Source organism: Sarcophilus harrisii, chromosome 4 (assembly GCF_902635505.1).
Source record: "Sarcophilus harrisii chromosome 4, mSarHar1.11, whole genome shotgun sequence".
NCBI lineage: Eukaryota > Metazoa > Chordata > Mammalia > Dasyuromorphia > Dasyuridae > Sarcophilus > Sarcophilus harrisii.
The window spans coordinates 379,866,445-379,883,237 of NC_045429.1; the positions used below are offsets into that span (position 1 = coordinate 379,866,445).

Genomic DNA, 16,793 nt, shown 5'->3' on the forward strand with positions numbered 1-16,793 from the left:
GTACAAATAGCTTTCTTCATCACAAGACCATTGATACTGGTCTGAATTACCTCATTGTTGATGAGAGCCATGTTCATCAGAATTGATCATTGTATAATCTTGTTGTTGCTGTATACAATGATCTCCTGGTTCTGCTCTTTTCACTTAGCATCAGTTAATATAAGTCTTTCCTGGATTTTCTGAAATCATCCCATTCATCATTCCTTATAGAACAATAATATTTCATGACATTCTTATATCATAACTTGTTCAGCCATTCTCCAATTGATGGGCATCCATAGTTTCCAGTTTCTTGCTACTACAAAAAGGGCTGACACAAATATTTTTGAAAATGTGGGTCCCTTTCCCTCCTTTATGATCTCCAAGCCCAGTAGAAAAACTGCTGGATCAATGAGGATGCACCTTTTGATAGCCCTTGAGGTATAATTCCACATTGCTCTCCAGAATGGTTGCATCAATTCACAACTCCACCAACAATGTATTTGTGTCCCAGTTTTCACACAATCCCTCCAACATTCATCATTATCTTTTTTTGTCATTTTTAGCCAATCTGAGAGGTGTGTAGTGGTACCTCAGAGTTATCTTAATTTGTATTTCTCTGATCAATAATGATTTAAAGTACCTTTTCATATGATTAGAAATAGTTTTAATTTCTTCATCTGAAAATTGTTCATATCTTTTTACCATTTATCAATTGGAGAATGACTTGAATTCTTATAAATTTGAGTCAACTCTTTATATATTTTAGAAATGAGGCCTTTATCAGAAATCTTGAATATAATTTTTTTAAAATTTTAATGCTTCCCTTCTAATTTTGTCTGTATTGGTTTTGTTTGTAGAAAAATATTTCAACTTAATATAATCAAAATTATCCAATTTATATTCGATAATGTATTAAAATTCTTCTTTGACCACAAACTCCTTCCTTCTCCACAGATCTGAGAGGTAAACTATTCTTTGTTCTTCTAATTTGCTTATAATATCATTCTTTATGTCTAAATCATGAACCCATTTCAATCTAATCTTTATATAGGGTGTTAGGTGTGGGTCAGTGCCTAGTTTCTGCCATACTAGTTTCCAATTTTCCCAGCAGTTTTTGTCAAATAGTGAGTTCTTAGTCACCATTCTTTTAATGGACTCTCAACTGGAGAGGGACAACCAGGAAAGTCAAGAACTTAGACTCAATATTATATAAGGATGAACTGTAGGAATTTGGCATGTTTTATTTCACAATTCTCTGATGCTGTGTTGTTTTGATAAAGTTGTATTTAATTGTTTTTAAGATCTCTTGAGTGGTTCCTTACTATACTTCTGATCTCCCTCTCCCTCAGTTTCTAGAGTATTCATTTGGCATTTGGTCTATAATATATCAGGTTATTATTTATTCATGAATAAGCCTGTCATATGTTTCCTACTAGCAACTCCCTAGCCAGGCTCTCATTACCTCTCATCCATACCATTACCAAAGCCTTCTGACTTATCTACTCATTTTTAGTTCTTCCGACTTCAATTCATCTTAAGTACTGCTGCCAGAATAACCTTGCCAAAGTGGAGCTCTGTAATGTTCTCTCTAAAATGTAATGTTCTCTTGTTGGGTTTTCTTGGGGGTCTCTGGGAGCAGCCTTCGTTTCAGTTCAGTAATCACCACAAGTACAGCCAGGTTAAAGTCCAAATGCTTTATTTTATCTCTTTCAAAGTCTTGTCTCCTTTCCTGGGGCCTCCTGGTTAGCTTTCTTAGAGGCCTTTCTCTCTCCTTGGTTCCAAGAGCTTGAATTCCTGCCACCAGTGCTTTGTGTTCTCTGTCTCTGCCAGCTTCTTGAGGTCCTCCTGAATGTATCTTAGTTTCTGTGGGAGGCAGGAGGACTACCATTAAGGTCTCTGTCTTCCAGTTCAGATTCTGGCTGAATTTGTCTGAGCTTATATGCTCTCTTATCATAGGTGTGAATCTTGTAGAACTATATTAAGTACTAAGTACATGTACTGAACTAGAGAACTGTTAAGCACCATGCTAAACAACCATTGTCCTATCAATTCCACTGACTTAGCACCTTGTTTCAAGTTCTAGCCCATAACAGAGCTCTGGTCCTACTAATACCTCACATTTACACAGTACTTTACAAAATTATTTTCTCACAATAACAACATAAGAAAGTACATATTATAATCTCCATTTTACAGCGTAGGGTCCTGAAGCTTGGAGAATCTCTACAATTTGCCTAGCACCATTTTGGCTGGCACCAGAGCAAGGATTCAAATCCAGATCTTTATACATTACAATCTCTTTCTTTCAGATCTCATTTTATCTCCTATCAGTTATTTTCTCAGAAGCCCTCAATGATATTTTATTACCCACTACAAAAGATGCAAAATCATTAGCCTGATATTTAATATTTTCAATGGTTTGGCCCCAACTCTCTTTCCAGTTGTATACTCTCATTGTGCTCCCTATTTCTAATGGATTTCCAGTTGGTTCTGAAAAACTGTGCTTTCCTCCTCTGAGTTTTTGCTCACTCTATTTATTCTAATTATAATGAAGCACTTGTCCCCTACTCTGCCTACTCAATTCCTTTCAATCCTTCAAGGTCCAGAGAAAATATCATTTCCTTCAATAAGTCTGCCCCATGCTTATGGCCATGAAGATTTCTTCCTTCATTATATTCTAATGATCATGGTCTATGTTGTATTATTGAAATCTTGTGTTCATGTTTCAACTTCTCTAACTACAATCTCCATGATTGCAGGAATAGTCTCATTCATTTCAGTAGTTCTCACATAGCCTCTTGCATATAATAGACCCTCAAAAATATTTTCTTACTATTCAAATTGAGGACAAGAACAGGTCTTCTAATTCTTCATATTTCATATGTTATCTACCACAGTTTCCTGGCATAAGATAGATGCTTTTTAAATACTTGGTGTACATTATGATATTTTGCAAGATTCTTATATTAATTCAAGTACTTAACCTTAAGCTTCTACATCCCTTTTTGTAATTCAGCTAGACCTTTCCAAACCATTCACATAAATTTGTCCAGTTTCATTTAATCTTCTCATACGATCATAAACTTAGTTCTGGAAGAGACCTTAGAGGTTATCTAATATAACGTCTTTGTTTTGGAGAGTAGGAAACTGAGGCCCAAAGTTGGGAACTAATTTGCCCATGATCACAAACAGAAAGTGATTAGACGAGCCAGGAGTAGAATGTGGATTCCAGTATCATAGATTTAAAGTTGGGGGGATAAACTAAGAAACTAAATTTCTACATTTTACAGATGAGTAAACTGAGGTGTGGAGAGGTTTAGTGGCTTGCCAAAGATTATACAGAAGTCTCTAATATAGAATTAAATTTTCTACATTCAAATCCCTTTCTCTTTTTATTATAGCATAGTGTTTCCCAAGATCAAGATTTCTTTTGGACCTCACACTATTTTTCACCCTCCTTTTCTCTTTACTCCTGACATGTTTCACAACTCATTAGAGTACCTTATCCCATGTTGACTATATTTTAATTTCTTTTCTTTCTGCTACACTAATGACTAGACAAGCACAATAAATTGTTGTATACAATACAGAATGTACCAAAAGTATCATCTGATTTGGCAATTAAGAGTTTATTAGTAACTCTGTTATCCCTTGACTCTCTGCTTCTGCTTCTCTCTACCTAACTAAATAGTTCAAGGCCCAATTCAAAACTTTTCTATAAAGATTTTTCTGACCACCTCAGCCTTCTAAAGCATTGTTTTTTAATAATAACAATTGATAAGTATGGTGTACTTACAAAGTTCTGTCCCAACAAAGAACCTATGAGACTGATAATACAATATTATAATCACTATTTTACAGGCAAGAAAAGTTATTTAAGATCAAAGATTTGAAGGAGATTTCCTTTGATCCTATGGCTAAATCTCTTATGTAAACTTAAAGAAACTTAGTAAATGCTAAATTTAGAATAGTTAGGTTGTACAGTAGATAGAGTATTGGACATGGAGTCAGCAAGTTATGAGTTCAAATGCAACCTCAAGCACTTACTGGCTATGTAGCCCAGGACAAGTCATTTAAACTCTGTTTGCCTCAGTTTCCTACCTCCTAGGATCGTCCTGAGGATCAAATGAAATATTTGTGAAGCATTAAGTACAACGTGTGATACATAGTACAACATAAATGCTAGCTATCATCATCATCATATAATTATTATGCCAGAGTAAACCTTCCAGAATAAAGCAATTTTATGTTTTTTTTTGTTTGTTTGTTTGTTTTTAACACTCCATCCCATTTATTCCATATCTGGAATACTTTACTTCTTCAACTCTACCTTTTAGAATCTTTGGTCTCCTTCAAGACATAATTCAAGTATTACCTTCTACAAGAGGACTTTCCCACTTTCCCCCTCCCCCAGTTTGTATTATCTTCCCCACTACCTTTCATCTACTCTATATCTCATATTGTTCATTAAGTATATATTGTATTCTTATTAGAATGTCTTCTCCTTGAGAGGAGGATCTAGTTTGTTTTTTTTATTTTTCTTTGTATCCCCAGTGCTTAACATGGTGCCTGGTATACAATAAGAGTTTAATAAGCAATTATTGATTGAATAATTGATTGAAAAATCAAGTACATTAATTTGGAAACACAGAGTGAACTGAAAGAAGCTTGGTAACATAAAACAATGAACCCCATAATGAAGATTTGACATACTGTCACAAATGGGTTCCATTAATGATTTCAGAAATTGTATTATTTTGTACTTTTGAAATATACTTTCTTGGTAAATACTGGATCTGTTATTAATGGAAATCTGCCTGGCATTTCAAGGTACTTCAACACTTTTGATTGCATTCTTTTAGACACTGAACATTGAGTTTCTACTGACAAGAACTTTGAACATTTCAACATAATGTGTAAATGTCCAGCAAAACAATCTTCCAATCTGATTATTTTCTTATGTTTCAATAGCCTATCTCCCATGCCTATAATATGAATTGCCCCCAAAAGTCTGCAAGCTGAAACTCCTTCCTTTAAAGTTCAATTTGCGTGCTAACTCATTCTCTGAAACCACCTCACCACTCACCTCATTTCAGGTATTTCTCCTTTTTAGATCTCTTCTGTTTGATTTCTTGTAAGTACAAATAAGTAATTTATATACAGTTATTTGTATATGTCCCTATCCTCTCTAATGGGCTATAAGTTATCAAGGATGGAGGCTTTTTTGTTTTTCCCATTTGTATCCCCAACACATTATATTCTCCCTTGCACATTTTCTTTTTGGCCTAGTTCTACAATTTCATTGATGAAGAGAACTCCAAGGTAAAGAAATTTCCTATATCCACTGAGCTTGGCAATAACTCCACAGCAGAGGGTCACAGTCAGTGGGAAAACTCTGGGTAAGGTATAAGACCCTTCAGCCCAGAGAGAACTTGCTACAATGTCTGGTTGGCTCCCCATCTCCCCTATTTCCTGAGAAGTCCCTATCTGTGACAATCTGTGTGGAGATTGAGGCAGAATGATACCAGGTGGAAGAGTGATATCAGGTGGCAAACTACATACAATAGCAATTGGTTTATGTGGTCCCATGTGCTCAGTGTTGTTTTTATTGCATTATAAAAAAGGGAAAGCCCTTGAAATAAATGGACTCCATTTTTCCACCATCCTCAGGAGTCCCGCCTCATCACTTCTCCACCAGGAAGGATATTTTAATCACCCTGATGTGGGCTCTAGAAAGCATGGTATGTTTTGTCACCCCAACTTGGGGGCTCTAGAGAGCAGGACACAACACTCTACAACTTAAAGAGTCTTAGAGAATTATCTAGGGCACTTAGAGGTTAAATGATCTGTTTAGGATCATACAGCTGGTGAGAATCAAAAATGAGAATTGAAAGTTTTTGAAAAGTTATCAAAAGGATCTAACTTCATCATTAAAGTGAAAACAAGGAAAACATGATTAGGGCTCAAATCTAGCAGAGGCATGGGAAATCATAATGACACTATGTTTTAGGAAAACTAGTACCCTTGCTAGGAATGGGGGTAGCATACACCTGTATCAGAAAGTTACGTTTGAGAATGTAATATCTCTAATTATATATATATATATATAAACACACATGTTATAGTTCAGTAAATCAACCCCACCCAAATTAGGAGGAAAAAAAATCAAAGGCCATTTAAAACTAACTCAAATGTCAATACTCTTTGAAAGAATACATTAGAGATACAAATGTGAAAAGAACAATACATAGCAAAAAACAATTAAACTCATTAGACATACTACAATACCTGGCTTTTTACTCTGGTTTCTGGGAGTTAAAAAGGCACTAGGAGTTTATCTGTGTATCTGCCTTCAGATCCAATTATAATATTTTTCAAAGGTCCAAAATGTTTGCTAGGCATTTTTTATGGCATATGACATAAATATATAGCAAGAATTTTATTATAAAATGTAAAGCTTCATTTACTCCAGTTATCTATCTCCTTTGCTCCTCTCTCTCTGAACAGGTCTTTGGAGGTAGAAATGAGATTATATGATGTCAATACTTACTGACACTGTCATTACATTGGTCCAATATAATCCATTTCAGCTATGCTTTTGCTACTCTCTGAAATCCTCTCTTGAAATTTCAAGAGGCAACTGTGCTTGTGTCATTTATTTACTAATCACTGGTAATATAAACCCTATTAATGCTGGTACAAATTTGCATTTAGAAGAAGGGATTTTTTTTTAAAGAAAGGTGAAAGGAAATTAATAAACAAAAATGCCATGACTCATTACAAATGAGTTCTGGGTATTCTGATAACTTTCACTAATTTTTATGTCCTCATTTATCATTTGATTTAAAAGTAGGTTAAACAGTTTTCTTGTAGTCTGAGTAGTTTTATAATGAGTATTGGTACTCTGGACTCTTATAGGAATTAATAGGATACTGGCTCATTTTAAAAACCTGAAAAGTAATGAGTGTTGGAAAGAATCTCAGAGGTCATTCTATCTAACCCATACTTGAACAAGAATCTCCATCCAATATTTTCCAAAAGCATTCATTCATATACAAACTTGAAGAGTTCAATAATGGAGAACTCACAACTTTTGGGGAATTAGTACTGACCAACAATTAGGAAACAGGGCAAGCTTAGATAGCAGGGATCAGAAGTGACCAAGGGTCAGCTATAGATTATATAGAGATGGGCAGCACTTAAAAACAGATATAAGCAATTAGATACCAAAAAAAAAAATACCCACTAGCACTAAAACATTCAGGTAGTCATCAAAGAATTGAACCTAGGCAATCATCTGAACAACAAAGAAGAGCTATCAGAGAAAGGAGTTTTGATTCCTTCATCCCCTCACTTGTATAGAGAATGGGTAAAAGGCACAGGGCTAAAGTAAGCCATTCTGATATAGGGACTCCTCACAACTCAATTTTCCTCCCAGACTAGGTATTATCTATATAAGTTTAGGCAAGTCATTCAATGATGATGAGCCTCCATCTCCTCAATAGTAAAATAAGAGAACTGAGCTACACAGAGAGCTACATGGTACAATGGATAGAATACTGGGGCTGGAGTCTGGAGGACAAATTCAAAACCAGCCTCAGACACATGTTAACTATGTGAACTTGGGCAAGTCAAGTAACCTCAATTGGAGTAGCAATACCAATTTACCAGGGTTGTTGTGAGAGTCAGCTGAGATAACATTTGTAAAATATTCAGCACAGTGCTTGGCACATAGTAGGTGCTTAATAAATTCTTATTCCTTTCCCTGTTTCTCCTCTGCTACTATTTCATTCACTCCCTGTCCTATCTCTATATGGATAGAAGTTCTGAGCCCACAGAACTTCTCTCAGAATATGGGCAAAGGTTCCCTCATGGAGAAAAAAAGCAAACACACCTGGTTGGGATAAGAAGAGAAAGAGAGGACAGGAAACTGGCCAATTACATAAACTATACACACATAGTTGTATAGTTGTACTACTTCCCAAATAAGATTAGAGATATCCATTAAGTTGGAGGTGAAAACATTCCCCTGAAGCCAGGCACAGAGTTTCTAGAAGAAAACAATGTTTCTTCTTTTGGGGTAGGTGCTTTCAGGTTAATGCTTAATTACTCCCTACGATAGTAGAACTATACTAAGGGTTTTTATCTAAGCTGCAAAGGTGAGATAATATGGGTGATCTTCTTTCCAGCATTTCTGTTCATGATTTTTGCCAGATCTTCCCATTACATTGTTAGCTTATGCTCAAAGGGATCTAAGATATGAACTCATAGAGAAAAAAGGGCTACCTTTATTTTACAAGCATTATCTCTAAGGAAATTTGGACTTCAGAGTAATAGGGAGCATTGGGTGCTTAATTCCTGAAAATGTTTTCTTGATGACTAATTCAGTAACAGTTGAAAAGTGGATAGCAACGTCCCTGACATTGGCATGGAAACAATCCTACAAGATTCAAAGCAAAAACACCTCTCCTCAGAGGTTCATAGATTTTAAGCCCAAGGATGTCCTTAAAAGTAATATAGTCCAAATGCTCCATATGAGGAAACTGAGACTGGAATAAAGTTACTTACCCTAGAACATACAGATAGGTAGGGATAGAAACAGGGTTTGAACTAATACCACACTTCTGTATTTCACTTCTGCGCATGGACTTGTCATTAAGAGCTGAAAACACTTCTCATCAAAAAATAATAAATTACTTTTTATCATTTTAGTTTCTGTCATTTCTTTGTCAAATTACTTTTTGTCATTTCTTTTAGTATTTAGATGACCATTAAAAGCATTTAGGAAAAGAACTTCATATACAACTTTTCAGGCATATGCTCTATTCCATATAAACATAAATTGATTTTGCCCCATCTGATTAAAAATCATAATCATCTCTCTAATGCAGAAGAGACTGAAGGAAAGAGAAGGGAGAGGAAGGCCTTGGATACAGAAGTTTCTTTTAGAAATGGGATCTTTGTATGTTGTTTAAAGAATCCCAATCACATCAACAGCTGAATTTGTTCATTAAAAAAATGTTACTAGAGAAATCCATTTCACCTGCTCTGTGATCATGATTTTATTATAATTCAGACATGATGCATTATTACATTTCACATATCAGCAGTATGAGTTGTCAACTATTACATTTATTTTGGAAGAGTGCTAGAGAATTCATAGTATAATTTAAAGCCAATGATAAAAAGCTACATGATGGTTTTCTATGAAGTACAGTATATAGAGCATAACTTCAAATCAAGTTTTCAAATAGGCATATTCTTTTTTTTCCTATTAGATTTAAAAGTATGATTCTAGGAGCAGATAGAAATTATTGCCAGCAAAACTGAGGAATAACATGCTACCAAAACAGATGCAACTTGAAGTAAGGTCTCCTTTCAGAAAAGTAAGCAAATGCATAAGGCATTATCAGAACAGAAATACACAACCTCATAAAGGGGGAGAACAGAAAATCACAATCATTGAAGTTTTGTTTTTTTAAATAGTGACACCACTAATTTCTTAATACAATAATATAAGAATAATGTATTTGTTTTGACAGAGCAGAGAGGCAAGAAGAGAGAAGCAAGATTTTAAATGATGAAGTCATACATTCAAGAGTGGCGCAATCACTCTAGTCTTAGAACCCCAGAAAGCCTACCCTTATTTTACTCCATTATCACGTAATTCAATTAATACTTCTAAAGACTATCTTGAAGTGAATAAGTATTTAGCAATAAAATCATTCAGGGTTTATAGCTTAACAAGAAGCACACATAGAAAGTTTCCCATCTTTTATGTTTATTGATTTAGAGCAGTAATATAAAGGAAATGGAATAGCTAAAAGCACAGACCTTTCAAAGTATTGGCATTAATAGTGAAACTATATACAATGAAACATTTTTCTGTTGATACATCAGGATTGTGAACACTTCATCTTAGTACTAAATACAACATATCACAAAAATCCAAATTGTACGAAAATACTGTTTATTTAATCTGTTTTAAGAAGATAAACTGTTTATCTTGACTTTTGTGCTCATCTTTTATCAGATGTCACTGCCTTTTAAACCACAAGCTATTACAAGCTCTTAAATTGCCTCAGTTGTTAAAAGAATCAGAGATGGAGGAGTGGGGTTGTCTTAGCAAATGATTATCCACAGTCAAAGCAGAATCTGCTACCGAATTCAAAGCCTCAAAAGCTTTCTGAGACTTAAACATTAGTCCTACTGAGAAAAGGCACTGACCTTCCTTTTTGATTTGTAGTAGGGAAATGCCCTGCTTACAGGCTTTCTCCTATGAAGCCCTGTTGTAACTATAAAGCATTAGAAAGACATGGGGAGGAGAGAGAGAATTCAGTACCTTGTGCAAAGGTTTGAAATGTGTGATTTTGAGGAGTTCTTTTTCTTTTATCACAACTGGAGATATAACCTGAATACTAGGAGACCATAATATACCATAATCATAGCACAAGGTAGATTATGCAGTTCAGAGAGATAGCCTATACACCTTAACTAGTACTGCACTCGGCTTATTTCTCCCAAGTTCACCTTTGACATTTGACTTATGGAGATTCTAGAAAATATAATTTCTATAGTTGATGAAATACACATAATTTTGAGGAAGAGTAGGGATGGAAAGAAGTAGTTTTTTCCTTCCTAATAAAACTAGCCTTATAAGAAGAACGATATTCTGCATGCATTGTAAATTTAGCTTTAAGCACCCAGCCCTGTTATCCAGTTCTTAGTGTGAGTACTACTAGTAGGTTCGGGAGTTTCACTGTGACCTATTCAGTCTTTTGCTTTCTTTCGATCCATGCACATTCCTCTGGTTTGGCTGAACTCTGGAATATACCTATGAGCTTCATCACAATGGATACTGCAGGGCAACTCTAACGGAGAATACACTTCATTTTCATTAGGTAACTTAATTGCTCCAAGTTTATGGAAGCTGATATGAGCGAGAGAAAACCGAAAATTCCCCTAATAGGCATCATAAACGCACTTTAAAAATACATCGAATGCAAATCACATTCATCAGATCCACCCACAGTAGCGGATCCTCCGCAAATCTCACCTTCCTTCACTCCCCATCACACATCCCGCATCCTCAAGAAAACACTACAGGAACTCAAGAGTTATGATGCAAGGGGTTGCGCTCCAAAAGGAACCCTTCCCGTCCACTCTCCCGCAGGCTGGTCATTTACGAAAAGAAAGTGTAAGACAGGAAACTAGCACATCGAGTGCGGAACAAGAAACCCGTTTCTCGGGTCAGTCAGAAACTAAGACAGCAAAAGGGGAGACCCAAGGAGGTCTCTCCGAAGTAGGAGCTACTTCTACTATCGTAACCCTGCAACCCAAGCAACCAACCAGCCTCCCACCTCGGACTCCAGAGAACTCCCTAGCATCCTCGGGGCATTTGGGGGATGGGGTTTAAGACATGGGGGCAGGAGTCCCCCTGAAGGAGGTTGGGGAGACCCTTACGTGCTCCAATTTGTCTTTCCTCCGGAGCCAGACACTGGCACTGTAGTCTTGCTGTTTGACGCTGCTGTAGAAGTTCGCACCTACTCGAGTGAGGCTCGGAGAGGGCTCCTTGGGGCGGCTTTTGAGCCTCATCTGCTCGAAGCCCTCGTGGGGGGAGGACGAGAGCCACTCGTGTTGCCGGATCTCCATCCTGACATGACAAGGCTACGGCCCCTGTCCCGGGGAGGGGATGTTAGGGACGGTGGGGTTAGCAGGGCAGGAGGAGAAAGAAAAGAGGAGGCTAAGAAGCGGGCTGGGAGACGAAAAGCCGGGGCAGAAGTGCTAGCTGATGGGGAGTGGTGGGGCTTAATGGCAAGAGCAAAGGAATAGGAAAGAGGAGGCAGCGGGAAGCTAGCTGAGCTCCCTGGAGAAGGTGGTGGTGGTGGAGGAGGGGAAGAGGAGGAGGAGGAGGAGGAGGAGGAGGAGGAGGCTGATGTCAGGGTTTGAGGAGGTGGGAAGAAAGGGAGTAGGGGCCAGAAGGGGGAGGGGGAGAGGATGCCCCAGCTCCTGGAAGGCAGCCGTGCCAGGTGCAGGTGGCTGGCAGTCTCTGTCGCCTGGCCAGCTGCAGTCCAGGGCAGACGCCTCACAGCCCGGCTCCTTGCGGCACCGGCTGGGACTGGGGGGCAGGGGACTGAGGAAAGGGAGGGGAGAGTAGGAGGAGGAGGCAATAGCAGCGGCAGGGCGGCGGGGGGTGGAGGGGAGTGGGAGTGGGAGGGGCCGGTGCTCTCCAGTCAGCCCGCAGGTTGGTGCAGTGAGCAGCTGAAGGAAGCTGCTGCCGCTGTTGCTATTGCTGCTGCTGAGGTTAGGAGAAGAACACGGAGTCCAGCTGCCTGCAGCCGCCCAGGCTGCTACTTCTCCTCCGCCCCAGGATAAGCAGTGGTAGCCCCCTGACCATCTTTTCTCTGAAAGCGTTGCATCTTGTCCTTCTCGTTTTAACTTTAAGGGACATCCACACTTCAGGAAGGGAGTCCTTCCTTCTTTCTTCCTCCTTTTGCTTCCTCCTCTTCGGGCAGTTCCGGAGATGGATAGGGTGGGAAAGACATTAAGGCAATCACTTTCCTCCTTTCCTCACACACTTCCATCCATCCATCTACCTTTCATCCCACCAGGCCCCTCAACTTTCTCCTATTTCCTTTTCTTCACTCTAAAAGTTGAATAACTTTCCATTCAAAGAATTCGCTAATCCCTTCTAAGTGTATTGTGAATGGAGGAGGGAAGGAGAAAGAGAAGATTCGCCGGGTTTTACTCCCAGAATGCTTTCATCGGGGATAATACTTTGCATGTTAGGGTGCAGTAATGCAAATCTTCCAGGGTGCATTATCATTTGTCCTTAAATGACAGTTTAACAACATGATGACCAAGGTCCAGCATAGCCACTGAAGCTTTCCAGTGGTCAGGCCCCACCTTAACCCACCCCACTCCACCAAGTATCTTTTCCAAATGGATTTCGTGTTTCTTAGTCATAACATTCTCTCTGAGTGTGCTTCCAATCCATCCCTTTAAATGTAATGTCCTTAGACTGCTGTGCAGTTCTCTTATGTATTCCTAGATGTCCAGAGTCAGGCTTTCTTTCCAGGGCTTTTGTGGGCTGATGTATACACCCACACAGAGTCCTAAAACAGGCAGGAATGAAAATTAGTACACATGATCAAATAAATTAATAATTGAATTTGCACTGCCCCTGTTCTCTTGCTTTCCTTCACTTGCTTTTCTCATCTCAGAGTGTTTCAGATTTTACTAGAGAGCACAAGATACTTTTAGTTACTGGTTTTTCAGATCAGTTAAGAGGCATTGGAAAGGACTTTTAAAGATGTAGAGGTCAGAGCAGGATGGGTCTCATAAAGAGTCTTGGATTTGGAGTTAGAAGACTTAGTGAAAGAAGAGAGTGACCTCAAGGAACTCTACTTGTCAATACTACCCTCAAAAGTGGCTAATAGGAATGCCAAAAAGAAGATCCTTCCAAGGAATGAATAATAAACTGAAAATCTTTCCCTCTATTCATTATTTCCTATTATTCTGTATATAGCTTGCTTTGAATAGATCTATTTGGTGTTTCTCCCATTAGATCATAAATTCCATGACAGCAGGGCAGGTTTTTGCCTCCTTTGGTATCTTCTGCTTAGCAGAGTGCCTGGCACAGAGTAGATCCTTAATAAATGTTGTTTAATTGATTGAATAAAACAAATCAGATGACCTTGTTTGATGTCACACTCTGCTACTTTATTTATTTAGTTTTAGTTGCACCTACAATTTCCTTAGTGACCTCCCAACAGAGAAGCATATCAAGTACATAAATCTAATATGTGTCTGAAACAGGACTTGAACTTTTCCTAATTCTAAGGGGAATCATGTAGCCACTATTCCATGCTGCTTTTCACACTATAACCAGAGCTTCAGTTTACTCATCAATGAAATGGGAATAATAGCACTTTAGTACCAAAAAGCTCTACTATTACATTTTTGTAATATTCAAATTCATAATTATCAATTATGGATATAGTACCAGATAAGACCTTAGAGATCATTTAGTTAATATTCATCTTATGAATAAGACAACTAAGACCTAAAAATGTAAAACAATTCATTCAATGTCACCCATACCTGAGCCAAAAACCATACTAGGAGATCTGACTGTGTCTATTATATCTCACTATCTTTTTCTTTGGATTCTCAAAGAATAATTCACTCATCTTTCTTTGTCCTGAAACATGGCTAAGGGTGCCATAACCATCCTACCTGGTAGATTATTCAGATGGACTTCAAAATCAAGGAAGGTCATATTGGGGACCATCTTTCTTCCCTTAGTACCTTAATAAATGTCTGTAGCTTGAGTGATTGATTGATAAACTAACATTAATAAAAATAACAGACTACTTTTGACACTTCCCTGAATGACAGGTAATTTTCAGAAAGAATGTCTACTGAGCAGCATGAGCAGTTTTCCAAGAGACCTTGTATGTATTAGCCACTCATTCCCCTCTGCTAAAATGAGAGAAGACTTGAGAGAAGACTTGTTTCCACTCTGTTTCTTTAATAATAAATCATTTTAATAAGTATTTATTAAGTATCTCCTATGTTTTAGCTATTAGGCTAAGCACTGAGGAGTAAAAAAAAGTCAAATAGCAATTCCTGTCCTTAAAGATCTTATAACCTAAGGGGGAGACAACAAGCAAACAAATACATAGGGATGTTCAATTTCTCGTCTTGCACAATATAATAATGATATACAATTATACTAATACTATTAATAGTATGCTATTAATACAATACTAGTGTGCAATTAATGTATCCAGCATATAACTAAAATAACCCTTTGTAACTGTTGAGGTCAGAACTAATTCCCACAGTATAGCTATATTACATCATGCTTTTTCTACAAGACATTTTTCAAGTTTTGTAGAATATGATTTGACCTGAGCTATGTCCAAATCTGAGTCAGAATGAAGTGTGTTAACACAGGGTTTTCTGTGCTAAGACTTAAAGGGTCTATTTCAGGATTTCAGAAAAATGGCCAAAGATCATTAAGAAAATTATTCAATTTCTCAAAGGAAATACAGTGTACTTTATCACAATCAAGCTTTTCTATGAAATAAGGCCCAGTTTTTTAACCACCAAAGATGTTATGTGGCTTCAAGTCCTGGAACAAAACTATCTTAAAAGATTTGAGGATGAGTGATACCCAAAGGACAATGGGAAGGGACATGAGGGGCATGAGAAGATGACAACACTTTATGAAGGAATTACACAAAAGAAGTGGAATCATTAGAAAGGATGTCATTAGAAAAACATGAGTGGAAAAGAAGCCAGTCACTATGACAAGAGTAAGTTCTGACTGATTAGCAACACATCTGTTCCACTGCTGGGTTTACAATATTACAATATTGAAATAAAGAAGGGCTATGAACAGTCTGGATAAACCCCTTGGAATGGATTTATAGGACGTGGACAAAAGTCATGTGAGATGGACAAATGTGGACTCTGTGCATTGTAGAAAAGAGAAGAGACACTAATGAAATCTCAGGTAAATTGAAGCATTGGACTGTTTCAGGATTAAACAAAATGATTCCCCATTCAAATTCATGCCCTCAGAGTGAAGGATAATTCCTGATAAAATCTAGCAATTTCAATCTTCAAAGAAATGTAACTATATCACAGTACAAAATATTGGAGTACAATTGAGGTATAAAGATAAGGCAGAACTAAAGTTGGCCTCAAGCTTTCAAAAAGTAATGGCCTTGCTTGGTTATATTTACAGAATACTATTATGGTTATTTTTGAATAGATTTCTGCAAATCTGTAAGATCACAAGTGAATGTCATAATCAGTTTTTAATTAAAAACAAATTAATCCCAACTAAACATTTATGTTTTATTTTTGTTTATTTTCCTTGACATGGGGTTCTATGTTTTGTTTTGTTTTGTTGTCATTTAAGTATACTGTTACTAAAATAAAACATTTAAATAAAACCTTCTTTTGTAGCATGATAATATGTCCTTTTGAGATGGCATAATAAAAAATTTACAGAGAAATGATAATAGCCTATATTGCCAAAGAATACATCCCGAAGCATAAAATGAAATAATTTTGTGTTTTTAATGAATGTTAACTATGGATTAGTGACTGTTGAAAATGTTAAAAACAAAAACAAAAACCAAAACCCATTATCAAAACCACATTCAGGTAGTTTTACTACTAAGTAGTTTTTTTAAAAGGATAAATTACAAATGAAATTTTCTGGATAACACTTCTTACAATGATTATTTCTTTATGAAAAATAAGTGAATAGATTCATTAAGAATATACAACATAGTCCATCTATAGTTGTGGTATAATGGGAAAAGCACTGATTTTTAATGATAAGCTCAGGATGCAACCTTGGAACTGAGAATGGCTTTGAAATAGTTCTGATTGTTGAATTTCTGCTAAAGTTACCACTGAAATGATTTCCTATGTATTAAAATATATTATCCTGGCTATCTTGGATGAAGCAGGCCCAAATGAAGAATAAAACACAGGAATCTTGATAATCATATAAGACACTTGGTGGTTTTTACTGGTCCCTAGATTCTTGAAACTGAAATGTAGCCCCAAAGTGTTGGTAGGATACTGACATGTTTATGACATTTGAATACCAAGAAAAACAATAGATTGTGAAATTGTGGCTTTAAATTTTTCCATTTAAAAAAAGAGATTTTTTCCCTTGATGAACCCATCTTTTTAAATTGAGTCTTCTGATAGGAATTTAAAGTGAATATCTTATACAGCCAGAGAAATCATGTACCACTCATTCTCTGCATTTGTCCATATAG

The 16,793-nt window shown here is 37.0% G+C and overlaps 1 protein-coding gene across 1 annotated transcript in view; it reads right to left on the reverse strand.

The window, feature by feature from the left end:
- PLD5 (phospholipase D family member 5) overlaps positions 1–12,110 on the reverse strand; it is a 438,986-nt gene extending 426,876 nt beyond the window's left edge. Inside the window, exon 1 of the mRNA XM_012547936.3 lies at positions 11,446–12,110. Within this exon, the coding sequence (XP_012403390.2) occupies positions 11,446–11,634 (189 nt within the window). The 5' untranslated portion in view covers positions 11,635–12,110. The remainder of the gene's footprint in view (positions 1–11,445) is intronic.
- Positions 12,111–16,793: the final 4,683 nt, after the last annotated feature.